Source organism: Balaenoptera physalus (assembly GCF_965194825.1).
Source record: "Balaenoptera physalus genome assembly, chromosome: 13".
NCBI classification, from domain to species: Eukaryota; Metazoa; Chordata; class Mammalia; order Artiodactyla; family Balaenopteridae; genus Balaenoptera; species Balaenoptera physalus.
In genome coordinates this window covers 57,692,676-57,709,030 of record NC_138892.1, presented here as the reverse complement: position 1 = coordinate 57,709,030, position 16,355 = coordinate 57,692,676, and the positions used below count along the sequence as shown (strand labels likewise).

Here is a 16,355-nt window from a genome sequence, read left to right as displayed (position 1 = left end):
GTAGTGATCAGCTGTGTCATAAGAAAGGCAAATCACATCCACTAATTAATTGATCATATTAATATCTTTTATTATGACACACCTAGCCACCTGTTTACCTTTAGTAGACTTTTAATAGACTGAATGTGATTTGATTTTCCTGATGAGTGATAGACCAAAACATCTGGTGATTTTAAAAAAAAAAAATCCACTGATCTTTTAACTTACTTTATTTCTTCCTAGAAAATGTCCTATTGACATACAAGTTAACTGTTCTTAGTATTTCTTGTACAATGACATCACAGCTGGCCCTGTAATTAACAGTTTCCCTGTGGTTTTTCTCACGATGGTTCATAGAAAGTCCTAAGGGAAGAAGTTGCTGTGCTTGGGGTAAAAGGAAAGGCTTGGTTTTGAAAAAGTAGCTGGATTCTGCCAGATAAGAGAAAAAACATTTCAGGGTAGTAATTCTGTCATCTGTCTAGGAGCTTTTTGGGGGAAGAATATTTGTTTTAATGGTATTACAGCTCAAGTATCTAAGACAGCGCCTAGCGTAGTAGTCACTCAAAAAAATGTTGAACCAAAGATAAAATATGCACAGGGACAACTGACAGTGTTGTTACCAAATTCCAACTCTGAGCTGTACATATGTCAAAATAAAGCCACAGAGGGGCATAGGGGCTGGTCACAGGTACTGTGTGTACAAATGCTGGGAGTTGGGGGGGTGGGGAGGGGACATGGTTTGAAGGGTGGGCTGGGATCAGTGTGTAAAAGGTCTTATACACTGTAACTAGATTAAAAGTTTAGCCATCGGAGGTTTTAAACAGAAAAGTGACCCATTTAGATCTATTTTAGAAACATAATTCTGGTAACAGTGAAACAGAGAGAGAGAAACAAGGGACAAGAAGACACTACGGCAAGAGACAGATAAGGGTCTGAAGTTGGCTATGGCAATGGGATAAGGGGGAAGATATAAACAGCTTTGAGAAAATTCAGGTGCAAAACAACAGGAATGGTGATGACTGATGATTAAACAAAAAAGGGAGTGCCAGATCTGGAATCGTTTTGGGACGCAGGTGGAAAAACCAGGTAATCAGCTTGTTCTAGGACATGATGAGTGAGTGCATGTAACACATCGAGGTAGTTCAGTTAGAATTAAGACAAAATCGGTGCCAGTGACAGGCTCCCTGCTAACCCATAGCATTTAACACATTGAATGATAAGAATTTATTTATGAACCTGTTTCCTGTCCCACCGGTAATTGGGACAAGGATCATTTTAATCATTTCACATCACCTATGCAAAATAAATACATAAAAAAGTTTGACAACTGATGGTGTGTTGTTACCAAATTCCAACTCTGAGCTGTAGATAGGTCAAAATAAAGCCATATGCGGGGGAGGGGTGCAGGGGAGAAATTAGGCGTTTAGGATTAACATATACACAACTATTATAAATAAAATAGATAACCAACAAGGACCTACTGTATAGCACAGGGAACTATACTCAGTATTTTGTAATAACCTATATGGGAAAAGAATCTGAAAAAGAATATATATATGTGTACATAAATACATATATGTATAACCGAATCACTTTGCTGTACACCTGAAACACATTGTAAGTCAACTATACTTCAATTAAAAAAATTTTTTTAAAAGAGATAGCTCTAGATGATACGTTAAAAAGTGTGGATGTATATCTATTATATGTACTTTTACTCTGTACTATTATTTTTCTCCCACTCTATAATGAGTGGGGGAAAAGAGCCATATGCAGAGATATCACAATAACCACCAAAACAATGACAATACTCTCAATGTATTGCCAAACAATGAAGGAACTAGGTGTTATATTCAAACATGATTGAAGAAAAAAGTTAAACTTGTTCTTTAAAGGCCAAATCAACTATGAAACCCAATAAAGACAGAAGAAAAAAATAACTGTAGAAGAAATCCAAGAATGAAATTGTAACAGTCGTGAGTTGCTTTACCTTATGCTTTAAAATGTATTCTTAAAAATTCTTTAATTAAAAAAATAATTCTAATAAAAAGCTACAGGTGAATAGTAGATATAATTTCTGTGTTCATAGGTATCAATCATTGTATGGGAGGATATGGAATTCAGGATACAGAATTCAGATCCTTGATACTAAATAGAATACAAATGTGAAAAGAACTTGAAATTTTTGCAATGGTAAGAATGTATTCAATAAACTGTATACCTTTCAATCTATAATAGACTTTTATGTATGTTTTATCTTGATTGTATGCCTCAGGTAAAATCGAACATCTTTATTAAAAGACACCCTGGGCTTCCCTGGTTGCGCAGTGGTTAGGAGTCTGCCTGCCAATGCAGTGGACACGGGTTCGAGCCCTGGTCTAGGAAGATCCCACATGCCGCGGAGCAACTAAGCCCGTGAGCCACAACTACTGAGCCTGCACGTCTGGAGCCTGTGCTCCGCAGTAAGAGAGGCCGCGACAGTGAAAGGCCCGCGCACCGCGATGAAGAGTGGCCCCCGCTCGCCGCAACTAGAGAAAGCCCTCGCGCAGAAACGAAGACCCAACACGCCCAAAAATAAATAAATAAATTTATAAAAATAAATAAATAAATAAAAGACACCCTACCAGTATCAGATTTCTCAAAACAAAACAAAAACCAAATGGCCCCAAATATTGGGATAATTCAGTATAAATATTGTGGGCAAATCCTCTTCTAAAAGAAAATACCTACTAAAGTACCTCTGAGCCATTTTAGGTCAAATCTGCAACCTCTCGAGACTGTTCAGTACTCTTTATATGTTAGTTTAAGAAATGATAAGTTCCGGTAATGAGATATTTCTGGAATATTGAAGCTATTCAATTCATGAAGAAACCGTACACCTCTCTGAAGACTTTAATAGCTTCTTTGGCAGGACATTGTGTTATTCAATGTGTTAAAAGAATGCTGTCTTAAAAAATAGTGAGTTCTAAATTACACAAGTCCAGTCACTGCAGATTCCAAGAGCAGGAGAGACAGAGCAGGCATTTTGCAATGACATTTGGTTCTCATTCTCTTTGAAAAATACCAAGGTAGCACATCTATTTTAATACTGGTTATAAAGTACTTCCTATCACATTAAATCAAGAGGACTAAAACTCCTCAAGTGTGTACAAACACCAAATCATCCCTTCTTTTTTCTGTCAAGTTTTTAAAATGGTACCTACCATTGGCTTTATTCTGAGAAATAACTTTTGGTTTCTTTCTTTTTTTGGTCTTCTTTCTTTCTTGGTTATTTTCTAACTGAAAATAAATGGTGATGTTCCACAGAAATTTAATTTTTATGAAATGTTGCCTACCACAATTAAGGAATATTTATTCCCCAATATCTTAAAAAAACAGATAAGATTATACACAGTAACTATCCCATCATTTAGTGTCAATAGTGCAATTGAGAGAAAATATACAAAAGTTGTGTGAACATCTATTAAGATACACTGTAAAAGAATAGTCTTGTACCAGAAAGCACAGAAAGATCAAACTGAAAATTTTAAGCATTCCTTCTCATAAATAAGCCAAGTGATCTGATATTTATCTACATTTTTAATTAAGTCTATGTTATTTTAGGATATCTTAACCTACTAGATTCACTTTGTTAATTCAATATGGAGTCTCAAAATTATAGATATTCTTTTCCTGCAAATGTCAAAGAGAAATTAAGCTCCCGCTGTTTCTCCAGACAGCTAAGATTATATGTCATCCATAAGTTTCAGCAAACAAGAAGAGTAAAAGAAAAATCATGTTAACGTAGAGTGAATCTAACTTTTGAATTTTAGGTGTTAATGATTTAAACCTTTGTGCTTAAGTCTGGAAAAATTAAATCCTTTAAAAGAAGTTCATAATCCTTGCGTAGACCACTTATCGATGCCTGGATCACATCTGGCAATAATGAAGACAAATTAACACGATTTGGAAGATCTGGCGATATGATAAAGCCAAACCATACAAAATCGCTTCTCCGCTCTTAGTCACTGGTGGTCCCAGGAAGGATCAACTTCCTGTCTTGGACTCTGGTGTCTTAAATTAAAGGAGGAAAATCTTACTGCAATCTGGGTTCCAGGCTTCTGGCTCACAAACAACAAAGCTCTAAACTCACTAAATAGGAAAACTTTACCCCCAAATTACCCTCTGAGAAGAATCTGCTTTTCTAATACACGCTTTCAATTTAGTTCAAAGAACTGACAATGACATAAATTCACACCTTCAACAGGTTAGTAGATTTTAAAGTCTAATGTACTATATTAACTTCTTCAATGCTAATTTCAAGGATTTACTAAGGGGAAAAAAACAGTTTCACCATCTGAATTATTAAACTTAATGTTTGTTCATTCAATTACTTCAAACTATGTCACTTAATTTTGGAAATGACTATATTCTTTTTTATATGTGTATATAGGCCAGTCACATAATGATATTTTCAGCTAAATACTGCTTAAAACAAGTATTTTAAATAATTGTATACGTTTAAGTAACAGATTTGATACTCAGTTTTTAACAAGTAGAGTCGTGGTGACCAAATTAGGAAAATATTTTAATTCTTCAAGAATGTTGCAGAATAGCTTAAGAGTACCTTTTCTGTAAGAACTGCTCATTCAGCAGAAAACCAAGCACAGCAAAGAACTCCACCAGCGTCCCATTATAACCTGGAACAGAGGATGAACACCACATCTGCTCTAGACATTTTAACAATAGAAAGGCGCAATAAACCACTCTTGTTATAATTAAAGGGATGGTGGATGTGAAACTATTTGGAAAAGCACAAAGCATTAGACGACATAAAGCATTATTGTAATTAAGGAAACGTGGCGTGAGCAGTGATTTCAGCAATGGTGGTTGTACTATAGTACACCGGACTACAACGACACATCTTTTCGTTTGTAGAGTTAGAAATAAATTAATGCACCTCAGATCTCTGTAGCTCTCATTTGCAATGTGCTTTCACATACACTAATCTGGTTTGAGTCTATATTACAACCACCCTGGGAGGTACAAAGAACGATCATTTGCTCATATTTTAACGTGCTGAATGTAATTTTCACCAACGTGAGACATAATAATATGAAATCATTAAGCCTAAAATGTGTTGAAAACAATAAAGATTGTTCTTGTATAGATGGGGCTTGGGATCAAAATGACACATTTATTAAATGTAACGTGCAAAATAAAATGAAGTGGCCTCTATTCAAAAAACGTACAAGACAGTTATTGTTTAAAATGCTTTAGTACTCATTTTCAATAAAAAGGAATCTGGCATTATAAAAATACATAAAATAGTCATGGATTTATACCATTAATTTACATAAGATATTTTCTGCATAAAGCAAAGTTATAAAATAGTAAAATAGTTTTAAAAGGTATTCTTATATGAAAGTTACTCCCAGTATAAAATTTTTATAACTTTTTGTAATTTTGGTCCATCGGTATAAATAAGACATTTTATCCTTTTAAAATTCATAGCTCCACTTAAAATCATAGGATTCTCTCTTTTTTAAATAAAAGTCCACTTGAGGTAGTATGTTAGAACTCTTCCTTGGTCCCATTCAGTCTATGTGTCCAAGTCATAAGACTGAAAATTTGAAGTCCTGTGGTTTTCTAAGGTCTGTTTATAGGTACACGTGTGATTTTCTTGCTGAAAATCTGTCCTTTCTTTCCCATCTTCCTCGGACTCACAGTCCAAGTTCGGGGAAGAACGAGCTTTCAAGTGAAAGGTTCTTGGCTGATAATCTGATGACTGTCCAGAGCTTGAAAAGGCATCCAGGTGAGGTCTTCTCAGCGGCTTTCCAAATGTTCCTGAAAGAAAGAACCCCCTTGAGCACATGGGGACTTTTGGAGCAATCAACAAAATGCATTTCAAATGAAGGAACATCTTCCCCGACGAATGTGAGTACCCCACGGACGTTCTACAAGTCCACATTATGGGACTCAGGTGTATGGTTGTATATCTGTGCTATGGAGAAAGACCTTACAGAACGGAGCTGAGGGCACGTGTGCCCCTCTTACACACACATCCACTGAATACAAGCAGCCCTTCTTCACCACGTCTCAGGACTTATAGCAACATTCATCATGGAGCAATGAAGTTCCCCAACAGAAGTTCTCCCGAGTCCTAGCTGTATTAATCGAGAGTTCCCAATTCTCCACAAAGCGCATCTGGACAGTAACGTACAAGTCAACTGTTCCTGAGTATAGCACATTTCTCTCAGAACAACCCGTATGTCTTGCCCTTTCTTCCTTAGCAGCAAATTATTATTCCATTGACTCAAATTCTTGCCTCAGTCATGTAAAAGATATTATTTTCATTTTTTCAAAAAGGAATATGAAAAATTATACCAGGACAAAACATGAAATTTCTTAAAAGCTGGGTAAAATATTTTAAAATTCTATTTAAAAAAAAAAAAAAAAGTTGTGGTTCATTTTTCCATATTTCCATGCAGTGAAAAGATGATCTCAGTTCTTCCATCCCATCGTCCCCATGCACTAGACTGAAAAATCCACAAATGAACCTCAGCGCCAGCCAGTGTCCACCAGCACTACCGAGGGCTTTAGGGCTCTGACAGCCTCCTTCGCAGGAGGTGGTCCAGCTTGGCTGATGAGCAGCTGCTGCCAGGTAGGGCGCCGGCTGCCCTCTGACTGTGAGTTCAGTCATAAGCCACCAGACATCCCAAACCACAGCCATGCTGTGCACACAACTCCACCCCAAAGGCTGTTGTAGCCCAAAACCACTTTTTCCACATGACTGACAAACTGCACTCCTAAGTCACTTCCAAAACTCTTGTCTTCTAGATGATGCCACACACAGAGTTGCCCAGAAAGTTCCTAAGGCTTAGCGCTGGATTAAATACATAATCAAGTAAAATCCCCACATCTGCCTTTGCTTTTAGAAACAAAGATACTAGCTAATACGATGTCACGACAGCATCATTAAAAAGAAAAACAAACCAAAAAACAACACCAAAAACTATCTTTCACCAGTCTGGCATTCCAAGTTCTCATGGCTCTCCCGCATGCAACTTGGAATGTGGGTCCTGAGTCAAGGTGTCTAATAATTTAATAAACTTACCCATGAAAGATTTACTCAGAGTAACCGATGCTGGCTCTGGACTTGGACTAAAATCTGCCGAAGACTTGTTCAGACATAAGTTGTTCATTCCAGGTCCTTCGTGTTGAGAGTAAGAAGAGCTGAGTAACTTCCTCACATGGGAAGGCCACACTGTATCACTGACACTCTGCTCGCAGGATTCTTCTGAAGGAGGAGGACACGGGTAGCCCTCCTTCTTCTTTATGTAACTGGGCTCATAGTGTTCCATTAAAGCTGTTCTTGGGTCAGGACCACAACCTTTTAAATTTGGGGACAATATCAGGAGACAGAGTTAATGCTTCTGGAGGTCTCTCCAGGAAACGGAACTCAGATAAGAAAACCACGTACCTGTATGATAGGCTTCAAAAGGATCTGAGCCATACACACTCCCCTTCAAATACACAGGGCCTGAGGGTCCCAAAAAGGGACAAAGGAACGGGTCTGTGGCAGCGTCCACGTCGGCTTCACTGCTGTTGTCAATGTGGCATGTCCCTTTAAAAACCACATCTTAGTCACTGAACCAATTTTGTTCAAGTACCATTCAACAGTCTCTCTCCACTTCTGACATTTTCCATATTTATAGATGAAAAGTTTAGACAGACTATTATACAAAGGAAACACTGCAGAAATTTATGGTAGAGTTTTTTCAAAATTTATTGATGCCTATGGATTAGTAACTGAGTAAATGTGTGATATCTTACTAAAGGAGGACTTGATTAACCATTGAACTGGAGCTAACCTCGTTGCTGGCCCCACCTAGTTTCCAAGAGACACTGATCTGTGTATGGCCATACACTGCAGCTGAAGCAGCCATGGTCTGAACCACATGATGCCACCAGCACTGCCTGCTTCCTCCAGAAAGTCACTGATGACCAGGATAAGGCACTGGCATTTAACCAATGACCTCTTAATGGCCAGCTCAAAGATGAGCCCGGCCAAAAAAACAAACAAACAAACCAAAAAAAACGTATCCGTGAGTATCTGAGCTAAATGACCCAGAAATGACATGCTGGTTAGTAGTGGACACAGCAGCTGAAGGACAAGAGACGTCATGAGGGTGAGAGATGCCACGATGGACCACGTGCCTGGGCAGCAAGAACTGGGCAGCTGGAGGGTGGGTGGTGGTCTCAGCGAGAAGCAAGCGTGCAGAATGTGACTCAGTAATGCCAGTGGCCTCTAGGGCTGCTCTGAGGGGGGACCAATCTCCAGCCCCAGCATCCAGGCGACATGGCACTACTATGCTCCAGTTCTGTCCCTTTAGACTTTTGTAAGCATCTTTTCAGTAAACCCTGCTCCAGCTGAATGAGCTTGGGCCTCTGCTCTTTGCAGCCAAATGAGTCTAACAGGGACTACAGCTTTTTTGCTCAAATCTTCTATGCCCTCTATCACTGCCTTGCCAAGCATTTTGCAATTATTTGTGGAATTTTTTGTCTCACCACTGACTAAACTGTGAAACTGAAAACAAATATTCTTCCCTCCCAACTACGGAGTCCATCACAGAGCAGATATTCAGTCAACGTTTGTGGGAAAAGATGGTAAGATGTTTGAGAATAATGTCACTGGCTGCTAGTTACTGAGCCCTTAATACGTGTCGTTTTCCGTTATCATTGTATTTAAAGTTCACAACAACTTAACAGGGAAGGATTATAGCTGCCCAAGGTCACACAGGGAGTGTCAGAAGTGGGTCTTGAACCAAGCTGATGCCCTTGTATTACGCTGCCTCCTTATTACTCTTTAAACAATACAGTTCTTAAAGTGAGAGTCAGTATTAGATGTCTCTAACAGAATGATTTTAAATCCTTTGACTTTTTAAGACCACACATGAAACCAGTTAATGTCATTTAAGTAAGAAGAACATTCAGGGCCAAAGAACATTTACAACGTAAAGGAAGTATTACATCGCCTGGAGGAATTAAATTTTATTTAACCTACTTGTCTTCTGTTATTGCTAGAAACAAAGATTTTTCTAGTATTTAAGAGAAGGGCATAACTATCTAATTTCAGCTTTGCTAGTGATTTTGGGCCAGGGCCCTCCATATATGGGGGTATCAATTTCTTGTGAAAATTAATATTATATTTGAACTTTCCATTGGGTTATTTCAAAACAACTACAGCCCACGTTCATTTTAAGCACGTACCATTACTGCCGTGTTGTGGTAAGAAAAATCCGCCTCCTGAAGAAGTGACGAACTGGTGGTGGCTTCCACTTTCTGAGGAGACGTACCCATCCTGTCTGTCAGCTAATGTTCCCTGAGATGACAAATAACTCGGGGTGTCAGCCGGCAAGTTGGTCTCATCTGGAATCAGACAACAGCATTCCATTAACCAAGAATGATCGTAAATGCCACACGGGCTTCCCTTATGAATGGTACGTTCTGTTTGGTTTTCGGTGCAAATCAAATCAATCGACTGTTGCAAAACCATCTTGATGTAAGGCAAACCAGGGCTCTGCTGCTCTGGGGCGCCTGAGCTGACTTTCTACTTTATGGCCTGTGGGATATTCCTCCCAAATTTCAAAAACAACAAATGCTGACAAAGGTAAAGGTCATTTTCATGAGAGCATATCTAAGGTTTTGAATTAAGCTTGATTTCTGCCGTATTCCCAACTTAATATTATTCACTGATGTAGGAGTTTTGCACATACAAGTCAAAGTCCCTCTCCCACCAATAACTAGAATCTTCCCTAGATGCCTGTACACATACGTGCACACACGCTCACACGTGACCAAACGAAAAACGACGGCGGAGTGTAAGCCTCATGACTGAAGGGCTGTTCCTGGTCCCCCGTCACCAGCTTGTGACAGGGTCAGACTGGTTTACGCTGTGATTTGGACCGTCTCTCATAACCAACAGGATATTCTGATGAGGTCTTGACAGAAAGCACTCATCTTTAACCATCAGCTTCATTTTGGGCCAGGGTGTTATTTTTAGCTAACCGTAGTTCTGCAGCTTGAAACAAATGAGTCACCCTCGTGACACGGCCTGAGACTGTGAGACGCGCACTCAGAAGGAAATCACGGCGGGACCATAAGCACACACACGACTCCTGCACCCTGTGCCGGGCTTCTGTCGACACACCTGTGTTGGTGATGCTGCAGTCTTCGTTCCTCCGCCGCGTGTGGTATATGACGACCACCCACACGAGCGACGTGCCCACCACACAGCAAACCACCGCGATGATCACGATGCCCATGGTGGCCCACCCATCATCGTCCAGTGAGGAGGCGGTCAGCTGAGGGGAGTCGCAGGTGGGGGTGGGGATCACGCTGAGGCGCACGTGGCCTCTCTCGGTGCCCAGGGTGTTCGACATTTCACAGGTGTACTTCCCGGCGTCCCTGACATCAGAGTCCACAATGATTAGCAGCTGGTTGCCTGCTGCAAAAAAGTGCCTTTCAGTGACCACCAAAGGGCTGTCATCCTTGGTCCAGTTCAACCTGGGAGGAGGGCTCCCTCCCGCGATGCACTGCAGGACGGCCGTTTCCCCCTTGGTTACAGTTCGATCTAACAGGGGCCGCAAAAATGATGGCGTCTCTGAAATGACAAGTTATGTTTATAATCTCCGACATGAAATTAGGGTTCGCACAGCATAAGACCTCGCGCTTAAATTTATTCAAATGGGAGCTTAAAACTGTATTCTCCCACAAACTCATGCCCATGCTTCTTTAAGACCCTAAACATGTATACAACATCTGGGATTTCATTTCATCATTTGGCTGTCATTTACTTATAACATCAGTTAAGGATAATATTTACTATTCCTTTCTCTCAGTTCTGTCTGACTCTTGGCAAGGCTGGGGAGTGGTGGGAGTGGGGCAAAGCAAAACATTTTAGACATTCTTTAGAATTAGAAAATGTATAAAAATAATTTCAAGCACAACTGTGTGTTGATGGATGAAAAAAATCAGAATGTTTACATTTTTAAAGGGAAACTTTCTAGTGCTAGATGTCCCAGCCTATATTAAAATTCTGAAAAGAATTTACTTTTATTATTTGGTGTTCATAGGTTACTCTGATTTACTCTTTCAAAGATACACAAATGACTAACACGCTCACATTTTTAAAAAGCATCTGTTTAGGTAAATGATAAAAGATGAACTCAGATTTCCACAGTGGTTATGGGAGGCTGAGAAAAAAGTTAGGGCCCTTTCCATTTGTTTATACACTTATTTTCTTATATTCTTTATATTGTTAAGACTTTTAGTAGAGATTGCATCATGGAAAGAGCAGAGAAAGGTGACTCCTGCAAAAGGGAAAGCATCAAAGCATTTACTTTTCCCCCTTCTCACAAGGGAGGGAGCAGACTCATTTCACTGGCCACAGGCCTGAAGATGTAATACACTCGCGACTTCAAAGCTTCTGAGAAGCCATTGTCCCCTCCAGGAAAGGGCAGTGTCCTGTGGATCATCTCTCACCCTCTCAACTTCGGACACAACTTCTCACAGCTTCTTAGGGCCTTTGGGTGAGCCGGTATATTTAAGACTAACGTATATCACAAAATCTGAAAATATCCACTTACCGAGGACAGTCAGAGTTGCATTCGCAGAAATGCTTCCTGCACTGTTTTGAGCTGTGCAGCTATACACCCCGATGTCCTCTATCTTCACGTCCACGATAAAGAACACGTCATCCTCGGGCATCACATGCATGCGTCTCTCCCTCGCGGCCGGGAAGTCTGTGCCCCCGTCCTTCTGCCAGGCTATCTGTGGGGCCGGGTGTCCCAGGGCAGCGCACTCCAAGCGTGCCATGGCCCCGGCGCGGATGGTGAGGTCCATGGGGGTCTTGGTGAACGAAGGAAGCACTGAAATCAGAGACACAACATGGGCAATTAGCATTCTGGAGTTTGAGAGGTTCATTTTCATTCCCTATTTTTTTTTTTTTTTTGATACTTATGAATGTCCCTGCATAGTAAGGCAGGGGTTATTTCCAACTGCAAGATGAGATGGAGTGATTAAGGTACTCCCTCAAGGTTACACAGGTACAGAAATGATGGAGTCAAGATGAAACAGGTCACCTGAGCTTCAGACTGATGGTCTTTCTGCTATTTTCCAGTCGCTTTTTAGTTTCCTCAATAATTATCTGTGAGACCTTAGGCAAATCAGTTTATCTCTTTGTTACCCTGACCACTCCATTTTTTTTTTTTAAGTCCCTCCTGGTTCTAACATTCTATGACTTTAGACACGTGTTTTGTCCCACAATTTTTTGCCCTATGTGTCAGGCCTCAGCAACCATTCATTGAATGAATGAATCATATTTACTACCATGAAAGATATAAACAATTAAATGATAAACTGTAAAACTGTCTACCTGCCACACAAAGCACAGGATGAGATACTTTTATGAACAGCAGCTAACACTTATTGCATTTACTTACTCTATTCCAGGCACTCTGCTAAGTTCTTTACACAAATGATTTTATTTAACAATTATCATACCTCTGTAAGGTAGGTACTATTACTCCTAACTGAAAGATGTGGAAAAGGAGGCACAGAGAGGTTAGGTAACTTGCTGAGAGTCCCACAGCTGTAAGCAGGAGTGGCAGGGTTCAAACCCAGATCTCTGAGCTAAGGGTGGTGTGCTTTCTGTTGGGGGGAATGTAAACTGGTGCAGCCACTATGGAAAACAGTATGATGGAGGTTTCGTAAAAAACTAAAAATAGAGCTACCATATGACCCAGCAATTCCACGCCTGGGCATATATCTGGAAAAGATGAAAACTCTAATTCAAAAAGATACATGCACCCCAGTGTTCATAGCAGCACTATTTACAACAGCCAAGACATGGAAGCAACCTAAGTGCCCATCAACAGACAACTGGTTTAAGAAGATGTGGTACATATATACAATGGAATATTTACTCTGCCACAGAAAAGAATGAAATATTACCATTTGCAGCAACATGGGTGGACCTAGAGAATATCATACTAAGTGAAGTCAGACAGAGAAAGACTAATATTATCACTTATATCTGGAATCTAAAAAATAAACTAATATACATATAAAAAACAAACAGACTCACAGACACAGAAAACAAACTTACGGTTACCAAAGGGGAAAGGGAGAGGGGGAGAGATAAACTAGGAGGATGGGATTAACAGATACAAACTACTTTACATAAAATAGATAAGCAACAAGAATTTACTGTATAACACGGGGAACTATATTCAATATCTTGTAATAACCTATAATGGAAAATTATCTGAAAAAAATACATATAACTGAATCACTTTGCTGTACACCTGAAACTAACACAGTATTGTAAGTCAACTATACTTCATTTTAAAAAAAAAGGTGATATCCTTTAACTCTATACTTCATGGCCTCCCACATCAGACCAGTACATCGTGAACTCTCACAGAGCAAAACGTGTCTGGTTCATCTTGGTTACCCACCATGCTAAGTATGGGGTCTTCAACACAAAAACTGCTTGCTTAACCAACACTATTAATCTTGTGGAGTGAGAAGGGTTAGGTGGAGAACTATAAGAGCAGAGGACAGGGTTAGCAGTAAAAAAAAGAGAGGAAACCAGGTACTTTCTGTTTCTAAAACATATCTTCAAACGCAAAAGGAAAAGTCAGATCACATACTATTTACTGTGAGCTTGGCTTTGACAGAGTAGGATGAACCAAAGTGATTGGAGATGACACACTGATATTTCCCTTCACTGGTAAATTCCACACTGCGGAGCCGAAGAATGGTGGTGTACTCCATCACCTCCCCACCTTGGGCCCGGAGGTGTGCATAATTTTCCATTTCAGCATCATGCAGTAGCTCATTGTCTTTTTTCCAAGCAAAAGTCATTGGGGAATCACTGCTGCTGGCAGCTGAGCAGACAAAACTCAAATTGGAACCTTTTATTGCCGACTGTGTTTCTGGCTGAACTGTGATCTGGGGTTTAGGAAAATCATCTGTTCAAAATGGAGAGGAGGAAACAAAACAGTTTTAAGCTTGAGTCCAAATGCTACTCAGATCTGAACACCAAGAAACTCAAAACAAACAGTGGCTTAGGTTTTTACCCTCTGTGTATGTTTCACAGCTGGACCAGCAGTCCCAGTGTTGAAAATAACAGACTGGGAGAGAGTTTATAAAGTAATTCATTCATTTCAACTAGAGACTGAGCCCTATTTATCCATCATTAACTGGGAGAGACTGATATTTTGGAATACAGTTTATTGCAGACCTCTTGTGCTTTTTTTTTTTTTTTTTTTTTTTAACATAAATACAAGAAGAAATCGGTTAAGACACTTCCAGGCTCATGGATCATCTTTAAATGCTACTATTAGGAACTGCATTTTTTCCCCATGTTCTTCATAAATAAGCAGAAAAATTAAGAAATCAAACATGAATAATGATAATCAATACCACTAAAGACAGCAAATTAACACCCCACTTACCAAAAACAGAACTCATTAAAAAGACCAGTCATTTTTAGGTAGAGCAGGAAAAAACAATCCTGTAGTGAAAGGAAAAGCATTTCTCAAGCTCCCTGTGAGCCCCCGGCTGCAGCCTGGAGTTTAGAGTGGACAGTCCATCAGGTCGCTGTGCCACACTGTCAGAGCTACATTATAATTACAGCTAAGCAACTCTTTCATTCCAAACAGTTATTTTTAGTTCTCTGTTACTTTTTGGAAAAGTTACCTTTTTGAACTTCAGTTTCTCAGAGATGGTCTAAACCCAGAAGGAAGCATCTTAAAGCAACCAAAATGTATTATTTGGGTTCTCTGAAAAAAACGTGTGTGTGTGTGTGTGTGTGTGTGTGTGTGTGTGTTTATGAATGGGGTATGGGGGATCCTCTGACAATTGCAATGCAGGTAACTTCCAATGCCACGCCTGCATGCTGTAATCAAGATAGTTTCTTCTTCTGTGTGATTATTCTAAAATTCTCATCGGGTAAAAAATCTATGGGTACTATATAGATATGAGTGTGTGTGTGTGTGTGTGTGTGTGTGTGTGTGTGTGTGTGTGTGTGTGTGTGTGTGTGTGTGTGTGTGTGTGTGTGTGTGTGTGTGTGTGTCTCAAAGTAATAGAGAGTTCATATCCTGAAGACTACAGAACTGAGAAATCAAGACCATGGAAAAGGAATAGCTCAGGCCCTTACAGATGAATGCCAAATGCTTATTTAGATCCAAAAGCTACATCAGATGTTTTATTTCCAGAAACTGTTGGCACCACTTAATGCTGCAACCTAAAAAAAAAATATGGTTTTCTTGTACTTAGCTAAACAATCATAGGCAAAGCAGTTTTAAATAAAATTTTAAAGGCCAATGTAGAATTAGGTTCTGCAATATCTTAACACACATACTAAAATTCAAACAAAGTTTGATTTCATGTTCTGTACGCACATTTAGTTTTACAAAGGTCTCCATGGCAGCAAATAGTAAACAGCAGTGTAGCGCAGCAGACGGAAGACGGCACCAGAGAGATGAAAACTTGGGTTTTTGATCCAGATCTGCTAACTAGCTATCTGAAGCTGGGTAAGCAAATTTCTAACGCTGAGATGCTTAGATGCTAAAACAATGGACCTTAAATTTATTTACAATAAACTCAAACTTTCTGTTACTTGTAATGTTTTACCCACTAATAGTAAAATTTTTAGCAGACTATAAATCACTAGCTAATAATTTTCTCTTTCTATTCACCATAAACAGCATCTGCACAGGATTTAAGTCGAGCTCACAAGAGCCTCTCAACAACCCCCGGAACTGGGGAGAGCAGACAGCAGCATTCCCATTTCATAGATGCGAAGACTGAGATTTAGGGAATCACAGTTAAGTAGAAGGGCTGTGACTATCCTTCAGTTCTCCCAAGATCCAACGTCATTCTCTTTCTACCAAACCACTCTGATGCCAATTTTATAAGTTATAGAAAAAATTATAGAAAAAGTTTTTCTTTCCATCAGTAAAACTGTGATCATCAGCAAGCTACAGATCCATTCTCATCTACCTCAGCAGAAATAAGAGCTTTTATTCAGGGAACATAAATTTATTGAAGTCCATTATTTGGACAAACGGGAGAAGAAAAAAAAAAAAAAGAAGAATGAATAGAAAAGTCAAAGGCCATAGTTCCACTCACCACACACAAAGCCATCTGGGCTAACAGCAAAAATACTTCTTCCCTTCAGCAGCTGCGGATGGGCACAATTGGCATTTACAAAGCTCTGAAAATTGTTTTCCGCCACCCACTGTGGGAGCCATTTTAGTTGGCAATCGCACAGAAGGCTTGATGTATTTAAGTGCCTGAGGAGAGTAATTACATGCAATTTGTTT

The 16,355-nt window shown here is 39.6% G+C and overlaps 1 protein-coding gene across 7 annotated transcripts in view; it reads right to left on the bottom strand.

Moving 5' to 3' along the window:
* The window catches only part of LRIG3 (leucine rich repeats and immunoglobulin like domains 3), an 87,966-nt gene that overhangs the window by 36,738 nt on the left and 34,873 nt on the right, over positions 1-16,355 (bottom strand). For 2 of the 7 annotated variants that reach the window (XM_082422698.1, XM_082422699.1), the window contains 8 exons: positions 16,162-16,325; positions 13,677-13,997; positions 11,610-11,891; positions 10,172-10,624; positions 9,232-9,390; positions 7,442-7,585; positions 7,076-7,351; positions 4,673-5,805 (listed from right to left, as the gene is read on the bottom strand). In XM_082422698.1, coding sequence (XP_082278824.1) covers positions 5,561-5,805; positions 7,076-7,351; positions 7,442-7,585; positions 9,232-9,390; positions 10,172-10,624; positions 11,610-11,891; positions 13,677-13,997; positions 16,162-16,325 — 2,044 coding nt within the window. In that variant the 3' untranslated portion in view covers positions 4,673-5,560. The other 5 variants (XM_082422701.1, XM_082422704.1, XM_082422702.1 and 2 more) reach the window with 5 other exon arrangements.